Genomic DNA, 23,740 nt, shown 5'->3' with positions numbered 1-23,740 from the left:
TTGGTGTAAAGAAGAGCAACACATTATAATTAAGTTCTTGAATGATGGTAATGTTATTTCCAATAACGGAAATGCATTATTTGGCCGCATAGGCATCAATTCAACAACAGAACATATTCAAAATTTATTTTTTTGTTATAAAATGCTAAAGACATTGTCACTTATGTTTCAGAATGTAAAAACTTTTAAAAACAAGAATCTTCAAGTAAAACCGTTTTTTACATTTCAGTTTCAAATTTCAAATTTTATGAAAAGTCTTTTAAAAATTTTAGTTCCAAATTTCAAATTTTATGAAATACCTCTTTTAAAAATTTCAGTTTCAAAAGTTAATAAATTCTATCGTGTAAAAATTTTGACTATTGGAAAAAATTCGATTCTAATTGACATCAATTTCTAAAATTTTTAATGAATATTTGAGGATATTGCATTTTTCAAGAGTTTTTAAAAATATCTAATGAATATAATTAAGAATTGAACATTCTAGTCGAAAAATGACAGTTTTAATTCAATTGACGAGCGACTTGTTCAAATGTTCAAGCTTTGATCCCATCAAAAACTGAAAATTTACTTTCTGTAAATTTTCCACGAAAAGATTTTTTAGTCTATGGCATGGAAGTAAAATTTCCAAATTTTAACTCTTGTTTTGAATATAAAACTTCAAATTTTGTCAATAGGTTTGAAAAAAAAAACACTCAGACAAAATCATAACTTTTTGTTTTGTTTGTCAAGTCTCATGTCAAAATGTCAGAGAAACTTTAATAACAATAAAAGAGATTCAATATCTGGAAATCCTTCTGCTTTCTTTTTAGGTACTCGTTGCACTATGAAGCTAAAGCTAAAAAAGTGGCCATAAGTGGAATTTTTTTAATACACCATTTTCATTAATTTTTTTTTACAACTTATTAGAAAAAATATCAAATGATAAGAAAAATATATATTTTAGTTCTCTCATGTCTACTATCCTAGTCAGAGAATTAGAACAATAATTTAATAAAAACGTTTATTACTTTACAAAATTTTGAGTTTTGGCCGCTTTTTGACCATTTCGCTTCACTGTGCGTTGGTGCGGATATGGCTGTTTGCCAACTATAAATGGCACAATGATATCTCAAAATGCAAGTCAAAGTTTGGCGATCTCATATAAAACGAAATTTTGATGTGAAATTTTCAATATTTGAACCTAAATAATCTTTAAGTTGGTTGTTAATTTAAAAACAAACGTCTTTAAGTAAACAAGCAATTTAAAGATTTTTTTTTTTTAAATGAAAAGTTCGCCCTTTGTCTTCATTACTTCAGGCGGCGGGAAGCAAAAATTTCGAGGTGGAAACCACTGGAGACAGTCCCTAAATCAATTTACCTCTGAAATATCTGCTGACAACGGCCATCAGGGGCTTCCGCCTCCCGAAAAAAAAAATTTCTGGCAGCGGTCATCAATCGGGAGGCGGTTTCTAAATCAACTTGCCTCCAAAATATCTTCTGACCCCTCCCAATCGGTGGTGGCCTCAAAAAAAGGAGGCGAGAAGATTTCTGCCGTTTATCAACTCTGGTTATAACATTAATATACAAGAATATCCGTGAATGTTACATTTCCCAGTGGCTTCACAAGCTTCTTTTGCATTCAGTAGATGGTAAATTCAATAGGCATAAAGAACTTTAGAAAATTCTTTACCAGGACGATCTCCAGGAAGCAAGAGAAAAATACTTTTTGCTCAATTTGATCTTGATAATAACAGCGTGCAGAGTGGAGGTTACGACAAAGAAAACGAAGGTGTAAAGATTAAATGAATTATAACAACAAAAAAAAAAAGGAAAAATCTTAAAAACCTGTGCCTTTTGCATTGAGTAATTTTTGCATTTGGATATACACTAGAATATTGAAAAATATCTGGAATAAAATATATTTTTTTGAATTGGTTTTTCATTTCATTTTCTTCGCCAAAGTGTGCTTTTTAAGCCTAAAATACAATTTATAAAGATATTTGTGTAAACATCTAACCATTTATCTGTTGTCAACCAGCCTTTTTTTTTTATATTAGCCATTACTGCATTTTAACTTCTTTGTGAGCGGTTCTTCGTTCACTTTTTCCGTAATCTCTTCGACCATAAGAATTCCTTTAAACGTATATTTTCGAGAATATGCATGGGAGACAGCAACATGTGCGTTTTTACGAACACTATTTAAGCAGTGAGCCCCTTTTATATCAAAAAGATTGGCGATGTTGGCAACATCGTGTGGTGATCGAAAATCCATTCTTGTACTTCCACCGCTACATAAAATGATTCCTTTGGCGTGTTTAGTCTTTTTCACAAGCTGTTTACCGTTACTAAAAATACATTTTCTTAAGGAAACACTCTTAATAGCTGCGCTATAACAAATCTCAAATGTCAAATCCCTCGAAGCTGCTAAAGCCACAAGGTTATGCGTTGGTTTAAATTCCAGTTTACATTCTAATGGCAATGAAATAATGTCTACGTCTATTTTCCCCTCAACAACAGCTTTAAACATTTTTTCGTTTCCCGGTATCGCAGATATGATATCAAATGCGTCGAACAGATCTTTGTAAGAGTCATTTCGCAACATCGGGATTTGATCGAAGTTTTCTATAGGAAATGTTAAGCGTGAAAGAAGTTTGAAGTCTGCAGGAATTTTTAATTCAGGATCCTTCAACTTGTTTATATCGTCTGTAATGCGATTAATCAAACTCTTTATCGAATTTATATCGGCAACAAATTTTTCTTTTCGTCTTCGTTTTTCGTCGTTATTGATTTTTTTAAGACCACCTTCGAACACATCTTGAATACGGTTTATAGCAATTACGCTGTAACCCAGGGTGACTAATTGCTTGACGTTTGACAAATTCTCCGGATAAGATGGAGATTCAATAACGTTCAAATCATAAAATCCGTTCATTTTAAATTACCTATGAATAAAATGCAACCTACAGAGATAGATTTATAGAATACGTAGTAGAAACTAAAGATTGCGACCGTTTCTAAAAATCAGAACATTTCAAAAATGATTAGTCTCTCTGCAAAAAATTCACCCAAAAATTCAAAACAATCATTTATTTTTTTCACACAAGCTTAAAAAAAAAATTAACAGAAACCTTACTCAAAAAAGCCAACAAACAATAACCATGATATATTTTCAGATTAATACAAATATTATACAGTATTACAATCATCGCTACCAATAACAAGAATATTAAATTGTAGCAAAAGGATTATCGATATTAAGAACTGGTCTTAATGCAATACAGAACTTTCCGTAAAGTTTCAACAGATGAAGAACGATACCCGCTTCCAAAATGATTCCTATAAAAAAAAAAAAGTTAATGACGTCAAAATTTTCTCTTGACTTAAAACGTTTACGTGGCCAAAAATAAAACGTAAAAATAAAATAAAGATGCCGAAGCTCACCAATGATTCAAATAATGAAACAATTTGTATAACTCATGACGTCCATCAAATCCAGGGGATTTAGGAATAATTGAGTGATACGCAGAGAAGAGCGACTGACCAAATCCTCCAAACATTTTTGCAATTGCCAGATCAAATTCATGATGACCGTAGAAAGATGCTGGATCGAAGATTACTATCAAAAAAATGTTAAAAGATGTGAAAAAGGATAAAAACGTCAGAAAATAGAAAAATATATGTATTTTTTCATTAACAATATTAAAATAACAACTCAAAATTATATTTTAGCAATTAGAATACCAGACAAATGAACAGAAAACACTAAAAATACCAGGTAATTTATCAACACGTGCTGCATTTCCGCTCCAAAGGTCACCGTGAAGAAGAGAAGGATAAATTTTTATATCAGCAAACAACTTATCCAGATTTAATTGCAACTCTGCCCAAAGTTCTTGAAGAAGTCGGTCCCCATACTAAATGAGAATACTACAATACTTCAGCATAATTTATATTTGGTCCTATAATCATATTTAAGAACAATATTTAAGAACAATATTTAAGAACAATATTTAAGAACAATATTTAAGAATAATATTTAAGAACAATATTTAAAAACAATATTTAAAAACAATATTTAAGAACAATATTTAAAAACAATATTTAAAAACAATATTTAAAAACAATATTCAAGAACAATATTTAAGAACAATATTTTAAAAAAATATTTAAAAACAATATTTAAGAACAATATTTAAGAACAATATTTAAGAACAATAACTAATGACAATTATAAGAATAAACAAATTACCTCCTGCTGAATAAGGTCAATTTTATTTTGAAGTCTTTGACGACTAAAGAATTTCTAAAACAGATATAAAAAAAACCTATTGAAATTATAAAACCAAGCTACCCACTGAAAAATAACGATCATTTTTCTCAAAACATAGAAAAATAACTTTTTTACCTTTGGATGATAGAAATTTCACAAGCTCATTTTTTTTAATAATTCAAGTGAATGTTAAAAAAAAAGCACCAGAAAATGTTTTTAAAAAAAAATAGAAAAATTTTCAAATTGATTTTTGTTCTATTTTCTTCTCAAACCGACATGTTTTTTCTTTTTTTTTTCTTTATAAATATTTTATTAATGTTAGTTTGATCATTTTCAATAAAAAGCATAAATTTGCTAATGAACAGCTTATCGCTAATTTTCAAGAGTTGCAACAGATATACTCTGAAAACATTTAAAATTACAAGCAGTATCCAAAATCATTTAAGATCCAGAAACTAAGAAAGAACTCTAGAAATATATAACAACTGCTTTGTTGTTCCAATGTTGGCAGTGGGAGTGTTAGTATATGAAACTAGTTTAATGGAGAAGGTTTGTTTACTTTCTAAACAGGTTGAATCAATCAACATACAGGTAAAGAGACGGTAGAGAACTGCACGATTTATATCCTATTGAATCTACTTGGAGTTGAATGGACAAATAGTTATACAAAATCTGAATAAGTTCTATTAGAAATAAAAAAAAAAAGACTAGGTACCAATTGGAGAAGAGTTCCAATCGAAATTTGCAACAACTTTGTTGAATCAATACAGAAAAGAGCATGTGGCTTACAAAAAAAGCATGTGGAGAATTTTTGTTGTTGTTGCTTTGTTTTGATGTTTGTTGTTTGTTTATTGCAACAATTTTTATTTATCATAATTTTCTTAATGATTTTTTTTTTTTTACAAATTTAGGGTTTGCTAACATTTAAAACATTTGCAATATAACATTTAAAAATAACATTCTCCAACCAACATTTGTATGTTTTAGTATGATAGATTTATTTAAGAACAATTTTCTTAATGCAAGATTTGCTAATGCAAGTTTTATTTAACAAAAATTTTTCCTGATGCAAGATTTGCATATCGTCGCCTTAGAGGGCAGAGGTTCTATCTCCATTTTGGGTAGTTTTGCAGGAGAACAAAAACAAAGTTTGAGCATTAAGCATAAATCAGCAATTTTATTTTTTGTTAATGTTTTTTGATCAATTAGAACTATCAAACATGATAGGAATAATTCAACTTTTTTGAAATTATTAACATTGAAGATGTCCCTCAAGTCATAGTTGAATTTGAGCACAACATGGAGATAGAACCTCTGCCCTCTAAGGCGACGATTTACAAGAATTATTTAAGAACAATTTTTCTCTGAAAAAGAAAAAAATTAGGTCACTATCTTCTTTAGTTTTTTGAAAGCACTGTATATTATATATTGAAGAATACAACAATACTGAAAATGCTAAGAAATAATAAAAAATATTGATTGAAAGCAAAATCAATACAATCCAATCTGTTGACCATATATTATCAAGGGAGAAAAATCCACATGATGTTGGTACCCCAAACCCATATTCTTGTACAACGCTGCTAGAACTTTGATCAGAATTTATGCAACTGCTGGCGTTATTGAGCTCCTTTATCTTTCTAATGTTATTTATATGCAATCTAAAAACATAATTTATACTGATTAATTTCTTTAAAACATCTTAACATTTAAAACATCTTAATATTTCTACCCACTGTTCATCTAAACTGCTACATAAACTTTTTTACATAAAATTGTGACAAATTTGAACTAAATTAAACATGTCTATTTTTTAAATCACAAAAAGAAAATTATACTATTAAGTTAACTGAGCAAGTTGAATTCCTAGCAGTTCCTCTTCTTTATGTTGGAGTGGCCTTATATCAAGGTAATCCATAGCAATGGCAAAGCCCTGACCATACTTAAAAACCTGATCAGTAAGAAAAATTGTATTATCAGAGAGCAAGTGTTAATCATAAAATGCTTAGATTTGTAAAGGAAATCTAAAAAGGTAAAAACTTTTTAAGTTCCAGTTCAAACATTTGGTTTGCTAAGACAAAATTTTTTAAAAGCTTTATGACTTATGTTTCTACACTACCTTATATGGATGTGGTACTTTAATGGTATTTGTTGCTTCAATGGCCTGTAAGCTCTCCATTTCACCTTCAAACATTAAATCAGCCTTCATAACATTAAAATAAAAATGATGTTTGTGATTTGAAAAAAACAACTAATATTTCAATTTAAACAGCAGCCACAAACAAATTTAAACAAAATTAAATATTTACCCCATTTTTAGTGTTTGTTTTTATAAAAATTTTTCGATGTCCTACTTGATAACTACAACCTTCGTTAATGCAACCACTATCTGTTTTATTTAGATTTACAACACTTTTCTCACCAAACAGATCTCCTAAAATTTCCTCCATCATCCAAACAGTATAAAATATATATTAATATTGTAATTTTTATGTTAATTGTATACATCGAATCACCATCCAAGCTAATGATTTACACTGAACATATGCTTGTTATGTTGCTACAGTAAATTATTCTCAAGAAATTATTATAAACAGCACAATAAAAAATTCTAAACTTTTAAAAGTTAATGAAAAATTACCAAAAACTTAAACATGTGGATTAGAAAATAAATCAAATGAAAAAGTAGATCGTTGTAAATTCCAAGAGTAGGGAAAGAAATCTATCAAACATATTAAAGGAAAAAAAAAGAAACAAAACTGAAAAAGTATCATTCATGAATTGTCTCATCAGACTTCCTCTTTTTACTTTTTGTTTTTTGTTTTTCTGTTAAAATGAAAGTCTCTATTTCCTTGATAAGACCAGGATTTCTTCGAACTAATAACTTGACATCATCAATATTTATTACTGTTCTCTTTGCATGCTTAGCAAAGACCTCAAGATCAGTTGCAAAAAATTCAATTTGAGTTGCTACAGTTTCTGCTAAGCAAGCTACAAAGGCTTTGGAAAATGTCACACTTTGTTCATCTGACTTCATCTCACACACCTTTCCTACAGCATAATGGAGAACAGCTTTTAAACGAGAGCTTTCAATATCATCATGCTTATCTGCCATGTTTCATTACTTGTGAATAAACTTTTTTTTATAGTAGAAAATAAACAAAAACTTTTATGCACAGCTATTAGCATGCTACAAGCAACTCAAACTTGTGATATGTTGCATTTATAGAACTAAGTGCGCATTCACTTAAAAGCAAGATAAAAAAAAAACAATTTCAAGCAAAAAACACTGTAAATGATTCTTTGATATAAAAAAAAAAAAACAAAAAAAAAACAGAACAAACTTGTGTAGGTACAGTATTTCTGCTATGCTCAACAATTTCTTAAAACATCATTTAAAATGTTTAAAAACTCAAAAAAAATTAAACAACAGTATGCACAACTTGATCAGAACACTTGTCTTTTTCTGTTACTTCATCATTTGAAAATTTATCGGAAGCCACAGAACTACCAATACTGTTATTAACTGTGTTTACATTTTCCTTAACATCTGTTGTTTCGGTATTGATTACAGTTGATTTGATTTTAAACTCATCAACAGAAATTGCATTTGGTAACAATTGTTTTGCTGAAACATCATCAACTCGCACTAATTCAACTATTAACTCACAATGAGGTGTAATTGGAAACAAATCAACAGGCACTGCTCGCATTGTTTTAAATGGTTTTCCAGCACGTCTTTTACTCTGTCTTTGACACAAACTAAATAGGTGCAACAAACAAGTTATTCTTCATTACAAATAAATAGGTACAATAAAAAAAGTTTATCTACATATAGAACTTTGTAAAGAAAAAAGAATTAACAAAATACAGGACCTTTTCTGAGTATCATAAACAGCAATAATAAAAAGCATAAAGATTTTATTAGTATACTTCATTAATGCTAAATGCATAAATGACAAAAGAAGCAGAACTTTGATTTTGCTAAAAAGCTTTTTATCAATGAGTCATTTGAACTAAAAACACTATAAACTACTTATAAAACACTATAAACTAATAAATCACTTACAAAATTAAGTTATCTGCAGCTTGTTTTGGACTACAAGAAACATAAATAATCTTTTTGATTGCTGCACACGACCGAAGACATTGAAGGACATCTTTGTCTGTAATAAAGAAAAAGAGCTATAATTGTATAAAACATGTAGCCATATTTCAAAAGAACACATTTCTAAAAATACTCACGTAAACCAGCTCTTGGTGGATCAACAATAGCAATAATATTTTTTTGATTGAGTTTATTGATTTCACTGCGAAGAACCTTTTCTGCTGCTCCACAAATAAACTTTGCATTTCCAACACCTGATCAAAAACAAAAACAATTATCAAAACTTTCAGATAATACAAAAAATTGATCTAACAAAACTATTTTAAAAATAACAACAATGACAAAAAAAAAACAGCTACCATTGGCTTCAGAATTAAAATTAGCATCTTGAACAGCTTGGGTACAAATTTCAATGCCAACAACAGGCAACCTTCTGTTCTAAAGATAAATTCATGTATGTAAAAAAAAAAAAAAAAAAAAAAAAAGAAAATATTTGTGTACATATATATGTATCAATCAAGAAAAACTTACTTTTGCAATACAAATACCGATTGTGCCTGTACCACAACAAACATCTGAAATGTTTATGAGTAATGTTAGGTCATTTTTATTAAATTTTTTAAATTAATTTAAGAAAAAATACAACAACCTATACCTAAAACTAATGTATCATTTAGGGAGACATCGCACCACTCAGATATTGTCCTGTATAAAATCTCAGCAGCTGGTGTATTTACTAGAAAATAAAGTTCAACTTTTAGAAAAGTTAATTTTTAAAATGAAGAAAAAAAGCTAAAAGTAAACTTAACTTGTCATCTTTTTTCATTTTTATGTAATAGAAAACAAAAAAAGTTTCAACCAATCATAAAACTGAAATATTTTTTTACGTTTTGCATTTATTGCATTTACTAAATACATTTTTTTAAAAACAATCAACTTCACAACATTTTTTTTTCACCTTGAAAGAAAGCATCAACAGATATCCGGAAATTCAAACCCAACAATGATTCAGTGATGTGCTATGAATAAAAAATAAAATATGTTGTAAATAAAAGTTGTTGTAAATAATATATAGAGATCAGCAGTAATTTAATTCCACTGCAGTATAACTATATCTATTATTGATATTGAAATTGCAGTTTTAATAATAATAATAACAACAAAAAGAAAAACTGCAAAGGCTTGTAATTTAGCTGCAATTAAATTATGTGCTTAGGAACAATGTATTAGAATTCTAACAATCCAAAAAAAAATCTGATTAAATCATTTTTATTGCTGAATTTAATTTTAGCATATTTAACTTTTTGTATATATTTAAGCTTGTAAATGAGAGCAGTATATAAAGTTGTGTATATTTAAATGGAAGTTATGTACAAATAAATGGTAGTTAGGTATATTTAATCTTGTAAATGAGAGCAGTATGGGAGTTGTGCATATTAAGGAAAATAAATCCAGGTTTCTATTGAAATTCATTTAACTAGTAAAAATGAAAATTTTATTAGTTAAATAAATTATTTAACATCTTTCAAATAAAATCTAATAAAACATTAGCATTCCCAAGAAAAACAACAACGCTGTTAAACTGCCTACACAGCAGGGTTCTGAGAACAGAGAAGTATTCTATCGTAACACTAATATTATTAATATTATATATATTAAAAATAACAATAAAAATGTACTTTTGAAAATAGTGTGAATAAAAAAAAAAATGCTGACCTTTAATAACAAAAAAAAAAAAATTAAAAAAAAAATTAAAAAATAATTATATACAATATTAAAGTAAAGAATTATATAAATAATTAGATAAAAAACTATGTATAATAATTGTAAAGTAATTATATATAGTAACTATAACTATATAACTAACGTAATACTTATAAATAATAATAAAAACTATATATAAAAATAACAAAAATTAAACAAACAAAAGCTAAAGTGTTTTAGCAAATTAATTTTTAAAAAAAGCAGCAAAATCGTAAATCAAGATTTTCAAAACCAACAAACCTGGGATCCATAAATGAGTTTAAATGTGTCGATGTTGTTATTTCTAAAAATAATAGAATATTTTAGAAATATATTTTCAGTATTTTCATGTTTTCTCTTACTATACCAGATAGAAAAATCATAAAAAAAAAGCTCACTTCTGAGAAGAGGAAGAAATATAAAGAGATGTAACTTTAACTGAGCGGTACTCTCCAGTAAAATGTTTTTTCAATTTTGACATTAAATCTTCGTACTCCTCCTAAAAATACATTTTTTTAAATTTCAAGTTCAAGTTCTTTAACAAATTTAAATTTTGAAATATTGAAATAATACCTTCTTATTAATTGCTTGTGGATTAAGTTGAACAATAGCCATTACATCACTACATCTTGATGTTCGTATGGTTAATTGTTGCCAAAGTCTATAATAAGTTCAAGCTATCATCATTTTTTTCAATTTTTTTTGGAAAGAAAAAAATATTTTTCTTAGATCTATTTTCTAACAAAACTTGAGACATAAATAAACTTTTAAGCAAAACTAATTTTTTTAAAATCACTATAAAAATGCACAAAAAACACACACACACACCCAATATGAGTTGATACACAAAAAGATGGATATGGCAGTGCTCGAAGAAACTCTGTAAAATCCTATGAAAAAAAAATACTTCTGTCAATTACTGATTAATTGTATTTTTAAACTGTAATATAAAACTTTCTTGAAAATATAAAAATTAATCTAATTTATATGACGCTTAAATGAAGAAATAACACTTAAATGAAGCTTAAATGAAGGAATAAAATATTTGATCTTTTAAATCTTGGCGTTAAATTAAACTTTTAACATACAATAAATTGAAGCACATACTTTTGCTATGGCAATAGCTTCATTAGAGCAATTAGCACACTTTGTAGGTTCAACTATTATCAGACTCCCAGCTGCAAATTAATTCATAATTATTTCAATACAAAATAAAGAAAAATGAAAAGGCAGAATAGAAATGTTGATAAATACATAAGCAATAAATAATGACCTTTATATGAACCTAACCGAAAACCAACCATGTTATCTAAAAAAAGTTAACCTAAAAATGATTGGAGCTATAATGAAGTTAATCTAAAAATAATTCAAGTTTGAACATAAAGTTCAAAACGCCTTGGGTTTTTATTGGTTGACATTTTATCAACTGACATATTTACTTAAAATAATTTTAAAAAATATCACAGAACTATAAAAATGTGCAAACAGTAAGAAAGACTACCTAAACCATCAGGACCTCTTCCTATTGTAAATTCAACTTTGTTGCGATAGTTTGTCAATACTGGCTGTAAATCATATTATTCAATAAATTCACGTAAAAAATATGGGTATTATGATGTAAAGTAAGTCTAGAGTTTGATGAGGAAGTGTTTAAATGGACTAACCCCTTTTATTTATACATATTTAACAAAAGTTTTTGTCATGTAGAAAATAAGTAAAGGTATTAACCATTACTTTTATAAACTGTGGTGGAGAAAAATGTTCTTAGTTTTTTCACAAAAATATTTTTAGGTTTGTTAAAGTAAAACATCTATATTATATTTTATTACACTTATTATATTTCTATATTATTATATCTACAAAAAATACTTGTTATTGTAAGCAAATTTATGCTGACCTAATATATATATTAGTGTAGCAACAGAAAACAAAAGTTTTAGGTATATAAAAAAGAGTCTAAACTGTGAGAGAATTGCTGAAAAGAATTGTTAAAAAAAAGTGGAACTTTGCTGAGGTAAAGGAGAAAGAGCTAGCAGACCTATAAAAATAAAGAGATATAAAAAGACTTGCTAACCATGGTCTTATCTCCAAAAATTGCTGTAAACTGAATCCTGAATTGGCAAACAGGAAAAATCTCCAATGATTGGAAAAAAAGGGATTACACAGGTAAAGTTTTTTAAACACTAAATATATTCAAATATAATTATTTAAATATAATTCTTTAAGATCAAGATTAGCTAAAAAAATTTAGATTGCACATATTTCTTCTAGTGTACTACAGAGCTCATAAATTAACTTACATTTAATAACAGTTTTAATACAAAAAAAATTTTTTAAAATAGTTTTGAAAGTTTTGTAAAAAAATTTAGCTTTTACATGAGTTAAATTGACTATAGATACTATTTTTTTAACATAGATACATTAATTTTAGTTTATGCTTTTTCATTGATAGAATTTCATCAGGCTGTTAGGTTAGAAATCTTTCTGAAATAAAGAAAAATGCTTTTGATTAGCTTCATTTTAATTTTTCTTTGATTAGGGGACAATACATGTAAAAAATAGCTCATCTTACCCTGGGCTTCTCTATGTTTTTGTTTTTTTTTAAAAAAAAACAAAAAAAAAACAGCTTTTACCAAAAAAAAAAAAACTATTATTGAAAATTCTGAATGTTGACTTATTTATCAAAGAATAAAATTTGTCAATAATCTCAAACCTATAATTCACAACAATTTAAAAATAAACTAGAGATTGACTCACTGATTTTAAAATTGGAAGCATGTCCAAGCAAAGTTTACTGTGAAAAAATAGTGAAATCATAATAAAAAAACTTTGTTTTTTTGATGAATTAATAATTTGAAATTAAACAAGACTAAAAAAAACAAAAATAAATAAGGGATAAAAAAGTTTATATTAACATAAGAATTTTTTACAACATTCAACAAACTTTAGAGAGTTGCATAATTAACAAGTGTATAGTTATTATAGTTTTTATTACTATGGTCAATAAAAAAATTGCAACATGCATATGACTAACAGGTAATATAACATACATATGACAGATACTATTACATAGATATGACAAGTAATATTACATACTTATGACAGGTAATATTTGAGTAAAATTGGCACAAACAGGTCACCGAAAAATTAAATATTTTGTAAAGGCAGTGATAGTTGTACTTCATAAAGCAGAGGGTGGTGTGGCTGGTTCAGAAAAAAATGGTAAAAACTGTGTTGATGACAATTCTGTTGAAGATCTTGTTGGATTAAATGTTCCTGATATAGCTAATACCTATTGACTGATGGTGTTTTTGTTTAGTGGAAATAACACAGTATATTGAAAAACAGTAATAGATGCAAATATGTAACAAATGATGCACAAGTTATTAGACACATTTTAATTCAATTTTTCTAGCTTATTAAAGGATTATGTGGTTTGATGTATATGTAAAAAAAACTCTATGAAATGTTGACTTTTATTATTTAAAACACATTTATCTAAATGAGGTTAAATACAGGAGAATAAGAATCTTCAAAAAATGTCACAAATTTTTTTGTACAAAACCCTAATGAAAAAAAAATAGTGAAATTGTAAATCATTTTAAAAAAGAAGGAAATATCTTGTGATGAATAATCATGTGATGAACTTAAAAAGACTTTAACTAGTCAGCCTTTTTTTGAAAAAAAAAAAAGCACTCTGTTTATCTGACATCCTGGACTAGAAAAAAGAAAGCCAAACTAAAGAGACTTGTCAACAATTGAAAAGAGATCAGTTAGTGAAAACTGGGTTTTAAACTCAGTGTAGATCAATCAACAATTTGTCATAAATTTAAAAATATTCAATACAGAAAGTATGAAAAGACCCCCAAATTCACTATTGAACAACCAAATAAAAGCAAAGAAAGGAAGCAGAAAACTTGTTAACCAGCTCTATAATACAAAATCACTTCTGACTATTAATGATGAAAAACACTTCTTTTTGCAGGTGATAACATACCCAGAAATTCTGGATACTGCACAAACATCAAAGAAATATGTCTAGAAAGTGTTTGCTAGGAAAAAGAAATTCCCAAAAAAATTACTAATGTGGATAACCATGGTATGATAACTGTGGTATGATAACCATATCTGACTGTGGTATGTCTGAGCAAAGGCTGTAGCAATCATCACATCAATCAATGTTAATGTTTAGAAAAACGACTTCTTCCATTTATACATGAGTATAATGGCGACATTAACTTTTTAAATTGGTCAGATTTTAGCAAGTTTTCATTACTCTAAGTATTCTCTAAATTAGATAGACAGATATGTTGATGATGTTGATAAGGAATCCAAACCAACAAATGTGCTTCAAACATGACTAATTGAGAACAATAATATAATAAAAATCAAGAAAGTTTACTTGTTTGGCAACCAACTTGAATCCTAAAAAAGAATAACATGTCAAATTTAAAAGAAATTCTTATAATGATATTATTTCAAAAAAACTCTGTTTAAATTCATAACTTTTAGAAAAAGTTTAAAATCATTAAAACAGAATACATTTCCACAAATATCTTTTAAATAGAAAAGCTAGTTTAGTTTAGTCACTCAGAAAATTAGATTTTTCTTAAAAGACTGATAAAGAAGTTATCTATTTGTTGAAAACCAAAAAAAAACAAAAAAACAAACCTACTGATGCTTAATTATTCCTGTTATTTTTTACTAAGCTCAGTGTCTCAATTATTAAATGTTTTAAATTTTATATGAATTCTAAGAATTTTGAATTTTTTTTGCAGGCTTAGTACATTAAAACTGAAGACAAATAGAATAATCTACAAGAATTCAAAAAAATTACTAAAAGGCAATATAAATTTACAATAAATCATGTCATGATTTATTTTTCATTGAATTTTTTTATTTTGCCATCCCACAGTATCCACAAGTACTAATGAAGCTAAAAAAAAGGAACCAAGCTTCATGCCATTTAAAGTTTAACACTTTCAGTTCTTTAAATTCATACAAATAGAATCAACAGCATAATTTAAGCAGCAAAATCACTCACAACATTTTTATCAGATCTTAAGGTCTTTGTAAGTTTTTTAATAACACCCAAGATTTCGTCTTCTTTTAACTAAAATAAGGAAACTAACTAAATAAATTCAATATACAATACTTTACTTTTAATAATCATTACCATTATTGTTTAGAATAAACTCTGGATAAAGACACAGGTGGCATTTCAAATCATGTTAATACTATTTAATTTCATGATTAATTGTTATCTACATGAGTTAAGTAAACAGGTAATGTTTTATTTTAAAAAAAAAAATTATTTAAAAAAAGTAATTCAAAGATAACTTTCAGATGTCAGAAATAAATTTCAAATAAAACAGATGTTAAATAAAAAAGCAACATGTTGATAATGAAACTATAAAAGATTAATTTAATCACTCACATATCTTAGTATTTTTTTGAACTAATGACATAATTTTTAAAAAAATATGAAGAAGCTGCTTCTAGAGTATAATTAAGTCAGTTCAATAATAAATTTGCTACTTGACATGTAAGAAGTTTTTGAAAAGCTTCTAGGTTCAATAGGAACCATAAAAATAGCTTCATATATTTTAAAATAATGTAATAATATTTTAATATAATATAAAATATGAAGGTAAAAGATAAGAGTTTTTTTGTGTGAACTTAAGTCCAGATAATTCCATCAGAGTTGTGGTTAACTCAAGATCATTTTCAAAAAAAAATTTTAAAATTGAATTTTGCAAATAACAATATCTAATCAGAACTTTTTATACAAACTTATACCAAAACTTCAGATCTTTTTTTTTTTTTTTTAATTTTAGAAGTATATGAAAATCATAGAAATGCAGATACCTGTTTTTTATGATAAAAATTATAAAATGAGAAAACCAAGAAAAAGTACATATCTGTAATCTCCGTGTCTCTTAATTTTTTTTTTTTTTATTGTGACAAATATTTAATTATATTGCAAAGCATATTTCCAAATTGTTTGCTTTTAATAAGTGCAGCCCTTATGAGCCCCACCTATGTAAATGTTAAACAAAATTATATTTCCATGAAAACAGAAAAAAAGAAAATATCTTACTTTGATTTGCTCATCATAGGTATAATTCCAGTAAGGGCAAACTTTTTGAAATATTCTAAAATTAGTTTTAATAAAAATCAGAAAAAAGAGAGCATATTTATTTACAAGTTTTTTTTTTCCACAAATAATAATATATATGAATCTAATTAACTAAAATACAAATTAACAAAATTATTAGATATCTAATAGTTAAAATATTAACATATAAAGACCACTAAATAGGGATTTGTTAACAAAACCGCTGAGGTTGAAGTTATATCTTTGTTAGAGTGTTAATGAAAGACAGCAAATACAAAACTCTTTACTTTTTTGTGCTTCTTTTTTTAAAATTTTATGTTGTTTTTTTATAACCAAAAAAAAAAAAAAAATTAAAAGAAAAAAAAATAATGAAAATATAAACAAATACAAATTTAGCTATAGTAGTTTCTCTTGCAGCAAACAGAAATTTTTTTTTTTTTTATTACAAGAAGGAAAACTCCTGAATGTTTCGAAAGATTAAATATTTTAAAACTAAAATAATTAAATCACTATTGCATACTTCTCATCAAAAGAAACTTCATTTTCATCTAACTTGCTTTTTTTAGATGATTCTCCTGTTGACGTCAAAAAAAAAAAGAAGTTGATCAACAATATCAAAGGAGAAACAAAAACAGATTAAAAAACAGATATATTAAAATAGAATAAAAACAGATATATTAAAATAGAATAAAAACAGATATATTAAAATAGAATAAAAACAGATATATTAAAATAGAATAAAAACAGATATATTAAAATAGAATAAAAACAGATATATTAAAATAGAATAAAAACAGATATATTAAAATAGAATAAAAACAGATATATTAAAATAGAATAAAAACAGATATATTAAAATAGAATAAAAACAGATATATTAAAATAGAATAAAAACAGATATATTAAAATAGAATAAAAACAGATATATTAAAATAGAATAAAAACAGATATATTAAAATAGAATAAAAACAGATATATTAAAATAGAATAAAAACAGATATATTAAAATAGAATAAAAACAGATATATTAAAATAGAATAAAAACAGATATATTAAAATAGAATAAAAACAGATATATTAAAATAGAATAAAAACAGATATATTAAAATAGAATAAAAACAGATATATTAAAATAGAATAAAACAGATATATTAAAATAGAATAAAAATAGGAAAATCTAACCACCTGCATCACTGGCAGCTCTTCGCTTTCTCTCTATTATAAGTGGGTCACCTGATGGTGCAGCTTTCTATTCCAACAAAGTAAATATTAAATTAGGTTAGAAACATATACAATATGTACAAATATTTTTCTTATTTATGGAATAAGGATACATATTTTTATCTTTCACATATGCATCCATGACAACTAACCTTAACCACTAATACATTGTTTTTCCATTTAAAGTTGTTCAGCTTTTCTAGAGCAATCTAAATAATTTTAAAAATTAAAAAAATGATTAATAGGATTCAAACTTTTTTAAGAAGCCTGGGTCCTAATCTTACACACAGTATCAGTTAGGATGGTCCAAAATGTAAAAAAAAAAAAAAAAAAAAAAAACTTTTATGATAATGTTCAATTAGGCACTATTTTAGCTGATTCCTTTTCATGAAATAGTAAATATGTGAGCATATAATATAACATAATCAGCATATAAAAATTATATTTAGAGGTCGCTAACAAACAATTTTGTTTATGGACAATCTGTTTAAATTTTTTTAATGCTAAATTAATTTTGTTGATACTGTATGTCTATTGAAAATTTGCATTAGGTCTAAATGTCTATATAATATATTAAATGTTTAAAAGAAAATTGTAAATTTAAATAAAATTGTTTAAAAATGGTTGAAATGGATCACCCTAGTATCAGTATGAACACAGATCTTTATTTTAGTCTTATTCCAAACTGTTTTCAATGGAATTCAATTGCTACAACGCTTTTTTTTTAAAGTGAAATACATGTTTAAACAATTTATTACTTTGTTATTTCAAACTCTTGTAATCATATTTATACCTCCCCTCTTGATGTTTATTCTCCTTTTGCTTAATGAAAATCTACTAAAATTTTTTAAAACATGAAAACAACTTATTTAAATATTAAAATGATTATTTATATTTAAGTAAATTTTTGGAATTACATGTTTAAACAGCCACAAGTTTAAATTATCACTCTTAAATCTGATGCTTTAGACTTAAAGATGGTTATAATTTAAATCTCAACAGAAATGGAAACTTGCACTCTCTACAACCTATCAAATCTAACTCTGATCTTAGTTAAAGTAATTTATAGCTCTCAAATAAAACACAACAAAGGTAAAAACATCAACTTGAAAGTTTAACTTCACCTGGCGTTCTTCTTCATTTCTAATTAAACAAAAAAGTAAATGTTAGACAGACTTTACAAAAAATTCTTTTTTACTAAATTTTTAATCATCAGAATATTTAGCATAATTTAGTAAAAAATAAATGATCAATATTTTATTTTGGGTGGTTTAAATTTATCATATACAAATTTTTAAAAAATTTCAAATCAAATCTAAACTATTTCATGAAGATCTTTAAGAGTGAAAGCTATTCTTACAGGCCCTAAAATAACACCAATCACAAACCAAATTTTGTATAGTATATAGCATCTTTTCTTAACATTTATACTAGTATATTAAGATAACTACATATAATCTTGAAAGATTTTCTTAAATATCCTGATAATATCTTAATATTGAATATCATTTGATCAGTGATAGGAGATTGTTTTGGGGTCTGTTCTTACATTTAAAAACTATAATAGTCAGATGATTGATCAAATGAGCAAATATTTATTTATAGAATTTATATATTTATAGAGTTTATTTATTTATAGAACTAAAAAAGTATTTAACATAAGATTTCATAAAAAATCATTATAACTGGTGATTGCTCAATATGATACAGTTTATATCAATTAAAAAAAAAACAACATAAATAAACCAATTTAAATATACCTCAAGGCAAGGAATGCATAATCTTGAAACTTATTATATTTTGTCTTGTGAGGAACAAAACCTAGTATTTTGATGATAGTTTCACGAAATCTCTAGAAAAATGAATATAAGAATCATTTAATCAAAGCTTACCCTATTTGTTAAATAGCCTTATGGGAGTATAACTTAGAAACTTTTAGTATCTCTTAGTATTATAGTAAACACAAAAAAATGTAACTTATTCAATAAGTCAGTGAAGATGGAGAATAGAGAAATAATTATATATATATATATATATATATATATATATATATATATATATATATATATATATATATATATATATATATATATATATATATATATATATATACATATATATATATAATAAATATAAAAATAAATATTAGAATAGAGAAAATTTGACTAATTGATAAAATGAGGAAGTTACAAGGCTCAAGAAAATTCATTTAAATTGAAGATTAAAACTTTGGTAGCAGAATCCATCATTTTCCAGTATCATCACTTTATCAGTGCTTAATTGTTTTACATTACCATACCTCCTAAAACACCTCTTTAAAGTTTTGCTTTTGGAGTTTATGCCACTTAGTGAATGTCAGGTTTACTTAAAGAGTTTCAAAGCTCTTACTGCATGTAGTAAAACATTTTTTTAAAATTTCACTTACAAAGTTTATGTCATTTAATGAAGATCAGGTTGCTTCAGTCCAGAATTTTATGCATAACAACTTTATAGCAAGGTTAAAAAAAGAACTTAATATTTTTTAATTTACAAATATTTTTTACTACCTTTAGAGTAGATTCTGCATGCCAGTGAATCTTGTAATACAAAAAGCTTTTTTGAATTACAACTCAATTATTCATATTGCTTTAAGAGTTTTGCTGTAAGTTTGAAACTAGTGAATAAATTATTATTGATTGCTATTGCTATTGGTATTGATAGCAAATTAGGCAAAGACTAATTGCTCAAATTTTTTTTTTATGGATATATATAATGAGCAGTAAAGCAGAGTCAAAAGACTAGAACTTAAGACTTACGTCTTTATAAAATTTAAGGCTCAAAAATTTATTTAAAGGCTAAAAAGGTATTTGTTGAACATCACCTTACAATAGCATTCAACAACTTTCTCAACAAGCAGGTTGCTCTTCATATGCCTGTTAACTTATACAACTGAAAAACCATCGAAACATGTATAAGAGAATAAAATCAGATCACATCAAATGGAAAAACGTCCAATATTGTATGTAGAAATATCTATTTATAATATAATTACATATATTTCTATATATATCCAATAAATGTAACCAGTGTTCAAAATATTTTAAATACTGTTAAAAAATTAGCAATCTTTTTTTTTGAGGGGGGGGGGGGGGCTTTTATTGGAAAAACTGCAAATGTTCATTTTTTAGAATACTTCTTAGCTAAGATTTTAATTAATAATAAGATTTTAGCTAAGATTTCAAAGTAACTGATAAAACTATGTATCTTAAAATGCTCATTATTAGTAATTTTGTTCTCATGATTTTTCAGCAGCTAAGATTTTAATTTAAATCTCTACATAAAATTCTTAAAAATCCATAAACAATTTTCACTGATATTTTACCTTTAAGTTGTTGACGGTCACTGTGCAAATAGGACCAAATATTGTTGTAAGTACCATCATTAATCATCATTATAATTAAAAATCATAAGAACAAAATTACTAATAATGAGCATTTTAAAATACATATTTTTATCAGTTACTTTAAAAGTAAAAACTTTTAATAAAGGGAAAAAAATTTCCCTACTCACAATTCATAAAACTAATTTTTTTAAATGATTAAAATTTTTAAACAAACAATAATTGGGATAAGAGAAGTTATTAAATAAAAGATTTTTTTAAGTGTTTTTTGAAAAACACATAAGTCATTAATCAATAAGATTTCATATGTAAGCTAAAAATGCTTACACTTAAATAGTAACTTAGTAATAAAAAAAACAGACTAGTAGTTCAGTATGAATCTGTTCTCTATTTGATTTTTATTGGGGATTAACTATAACTTCATTAATTTTCATTATTATCAGTTTTCTGTTTTAAAAATGTTTACCAATTTTCAATAAAGCACCTTTTGTTTATATTGATTTCAAAGTCATTCATTAGTGTATTGCTTTAATCTACAAATATTAATGTAGTGCATATTTTTTAAACAAACACATCTTGTAATAACCTAAAACATACACATACATGCATACAAATTAATATATACATACATATATATATATATATATATATATATATATATATATATATATATATATATATATATATATATATATATATATATATATATAATATATATATATATATATATATATATATATATATATATATATGCGCTTACACCAAAAGATATCAATTTTGGAATATTATGAACAACAACTTTGAATATTTCTGATGTGTACTCTCCGGATTTAAGATAATGATACTCATCTGTCAAATCATCTATAGTTGGCTTAACTTGACTATCTTGCCCTGTTTGCACCTCTGCCAAAAAGAGATCGCATCTACTCTCTGTGGGAATCTCTCCCTGAGAAGTGGTAGATTTCTCTGAATCAATTCCTGAATCATGCTTAATACTATTATCCATCTCAGCCATAGGAACTATTTATAAAGAATTTATAAACCTCTTTATATAGATTGTTATAATTTAACTACAAAAAAAGGTATATTGTTATGCACCCTGATTAATACATTAATAGTAATCTATACCAATTTTTTCTAATGATGACAAATATATTATAACAAAAAAACAAAAAACAAAAAAAAGATTTGCAAACTATGTAAATAAGAAAACACATCTTACAAAAATATTTTATAGAAAAATATGTAAAAAATAACAAGGTCACATGTTTGATGGTAGCTGGATGACGTAACAAACTAAGTTTACTTTTTGCTTCCCGCTGATTATCAGATACATTGTAACTACGTGATTAATTAAAAATAATTGATAACATAATTAATACTTTTTAGTCCAAAGTCTTAAATATAGAGCTACTTGATCAATAGACTCTTTCTATAAATCAATGTGAGCAACAATTCTCCACTCCCCGTTTCCGCAGACATTTGTATTAAGGGTAATTCTTTAACATTTTTACATCTATCTGTGTTCAGATTAAAAGGTAGTTTTAAAAAAATATTTAAATGGTACAATTTAAAAAAATCAATGATATTGAAAAAAAAAAACATGTTTTTTTTATTTTTAGTCTCTTAGGAACAAAAAATTTAAAAGTTTCAATTACATTTGTATTTACCATATTGTTATTTTTACATTTATATTTAACTGTTTAATTTCATTATGATCACAGATCGGTCTACAAATTTTCTATTCCTACTTTTTAAAACCTTCTGTACAAATAAAAAGGTACTTTAAAAAGATATGCAAAATATTTAAATCAACCAAGATTAAAAGTAAACTTTGAAAATATTTAATATTTCGTTGCGCATAAAAATTTATAATGTATTCAACATAAAGGCACAACAACCGTATACGAGAAACATCCCCGAATCAAAAATACTTCTCCCGTCATGTTAATAATGCTGGCATCTGCACCTACATCGTTGCTTTGGTTGGTACAGAGTTTTCAATTAAGGGTGAGTCGATGCTGAAATGGAATGAAATGAGCTGTGTGTAGTATTATCGAAAATCTTTTTTTATTTGAAAGGACCATGTATGCCATTATGTAATACAACATTATTCAAATGTCAGCTGCAGCTTCGCACGTTAGCACAGATCCGAGAGGTCCAATCTTCAATGACTTTTCGAACGAGCGAATTTGAGCGATGGCCTGGGTTATTTGAATTTGAAGCCATCGGTCGATTGCGGCTTATTTGCATTGACTTGTGAATTCTTGGTGGCCAATTCAGGTTCCCCCGCGAAAGATACTCATACCCTCATATTGTTCATGCAGAATGTTCATCGTAGAATTCGCTGTGTTGCATGTAGCGCCATCCTGCTGGAATCACACTTCGTCTACGTGATACCGTTTAATTCGAAGCAAACGAAATTATTTACTACTCTTCTATCATTTGGACGTGCTGCTCAATCGTGTAAGTTAGAGTGGTGGCTTGACATCAGTGAGTGAATAATAAACAACAATTTGACAGACGCCGCAAAAACATGGCCGCCACAGCCTGTTAACGTCGACCCGTTGGAAAACCTTTTATTAACGTCTCGATTAGTTAAACGTTTTCGTCAGCAATTATAAGTTATAGATTTGTAAATTCTCAATGTAATTTTCGGTATTTGTGTAACGTTAGCATAAGCTGTTTTTACTGTTCATGTTGTGACCTGTACTATGGCACTGATCGATTTGTTTATCTTTTGACTTAAGTTTAACTAGAAAAGAGTAAATTTACTGGTTGTGCATAAATTTAAAAATCGGAATTTTTTTTTTACCTAAGTTTGACTTAAGAATCTTACGAAAGCTTAAAAGTTAAAATAAAATTCACCATGGAACGTGTTGGTTATGAAACTCACCATAGAATGTGTTCATTAAAATTAAA

The 23,740-nt window shown here is 26.3% G+C and overlaps 4 protein-coding genes across 5 annotated transcripts; all 4 read right to left on the bottom strand.

Moving 5' to 3' along the window:
- Nucleotides 1-1,771: 1,771 nt before the first annotated feature.
- Nucleotides 1,772-2,988, bottom strand: LOC145194108 (uncharacterized). The gene has a single exon (XM_090068125.1). It carries the CDS (start codon nt 2,909-2,911, stop codon nt 2,033-2,035), a length of 879 nt encoding a protein of 292 aa, XP_089924251.1. The 5' UTR covers nt 2,912-2,988; the 3' UTR covers nt 1,772-2,032.
- Nucleotides 2,989-3,127: 139 nt separating this feature from the next.
- Nucleotides 3,128-6,823, bottom strand: LOC145194107 (ketosamine-3-kinase-like). Of its 2 annotated transcripts, none has more exons than XM_090068123.1 (8): nt 6,559-6,823; nt 6,369-6,452; nt 6,100-6,200; nt 5,748-5,910; nt 4,229-4,282; nt 3,752-3,893; nt 3,421-3,595; nt 3,128-3,315 (listed from the first exon to the last, which is right to left on the bottom strand). In XM_090068123.1, the coding sequence occupies exons 1-8, from the start codon at nt 6,700-6,702 to the stop codon at nt 3,234-3,236; spliced, it is 945 nt and encodes a 314-aa protein (XP_089924249.1). In that variant the 5' UTR covers nt 6,703-6,823; the 3' UTR covers nt 3,128-3,233. The 2 variants fall into 2 exon arrangements, with proteins under 2 accessions (XP_089924249.1, XP_089924250.1); XM_090068124.1 differs by having other exon boundaries at nt 6,369-6,433.
- Nucleotides 6,824-6,927: 104 nt separating this feature from the next.
- LOC145194109 (centromere protein S-like) lies at nt 6,928-7,364 on the bottom strand. Its single transcript, XM_080071711.2, has one exon. The coding sequence runs from the start codon at nt 7,362-7,364 to the stop codon at nt 7,020-7,022; it is 345 nt and encodes a 114-aa protein (XP_079927837.2). The 3' UTR covers nt 6,928-7,019.
- A 229-nt stretch (nt 7,365-7,593) lies between these two features.
- LOC145194106 (tRNA (uracil-5-)-methyltransferase homolog A-like) lies at nt 7,594-22,157 on the bottom strand. The gene is made up of 25 exons (XM_090068122.1): nt 22,041-22,157; nt 21,579-21,838; nt 19,200-19,291; nt 18,564-18,582; nt 17,592-17,648; nt 17,404-17,467; nt 16,739-16,793; nt 16,201-16,255; nt 15,145-15,213; nt 14,503-14,525; nt 12,858-12,894; nt 11,602-11,665; nt 11,374-11,409; nt 11,208-11,278; nt 10,929-10,990; nt 10,674-10,761; nt 10,499-10,599; nt 10,362-10,404; nt 9,316-9,376; nt 9,013-9,093; nt 8,889-8,932; nt 8,717-8,795; nt 8,495-8,611; nt 8,319-8,415; nt 7,594-8,011 (listed from the first exon to the last, which is right to left on the bottom strand). The coding sequence occupies exons 2-25, from the start codon at nt 21,831-21,833 to the stop codon at nt 7,672-7,674; spliced, it is 2,010 nt and encodes a 669-aa protein (XP_089924248.1). The 5' UTR covers nt 21,834-21,838; nt 22,041-22,157; the 3' UTR covers nt 7,594-7,671.
- Nucleotides 22,158-23,740: the final 1,583 nt, after the last annotated feature.

The sequence above is a fragment of the Hydra viridissima genome, unplaced genomic scaffold (assembly GCF_058129835.1).
Source record: "Hydra viridissima isolate aposymbiotic clone 2 unplaced genomic scaffold, HvirCarnegie_v1 scaffold_12, whole genome shotgun sequence".
In the NCBI taxonomy this organism is placed as follows: domain Eukaryota; kingdom Metazoa; phylum Cnidaria; class Hydrozoa; order Anthoathecata; family Hydridae; genus Hydra; species Hydra viridissima.
This window is presented reverse-complemented; position numbering and strand designations above follow the sequence as displayed.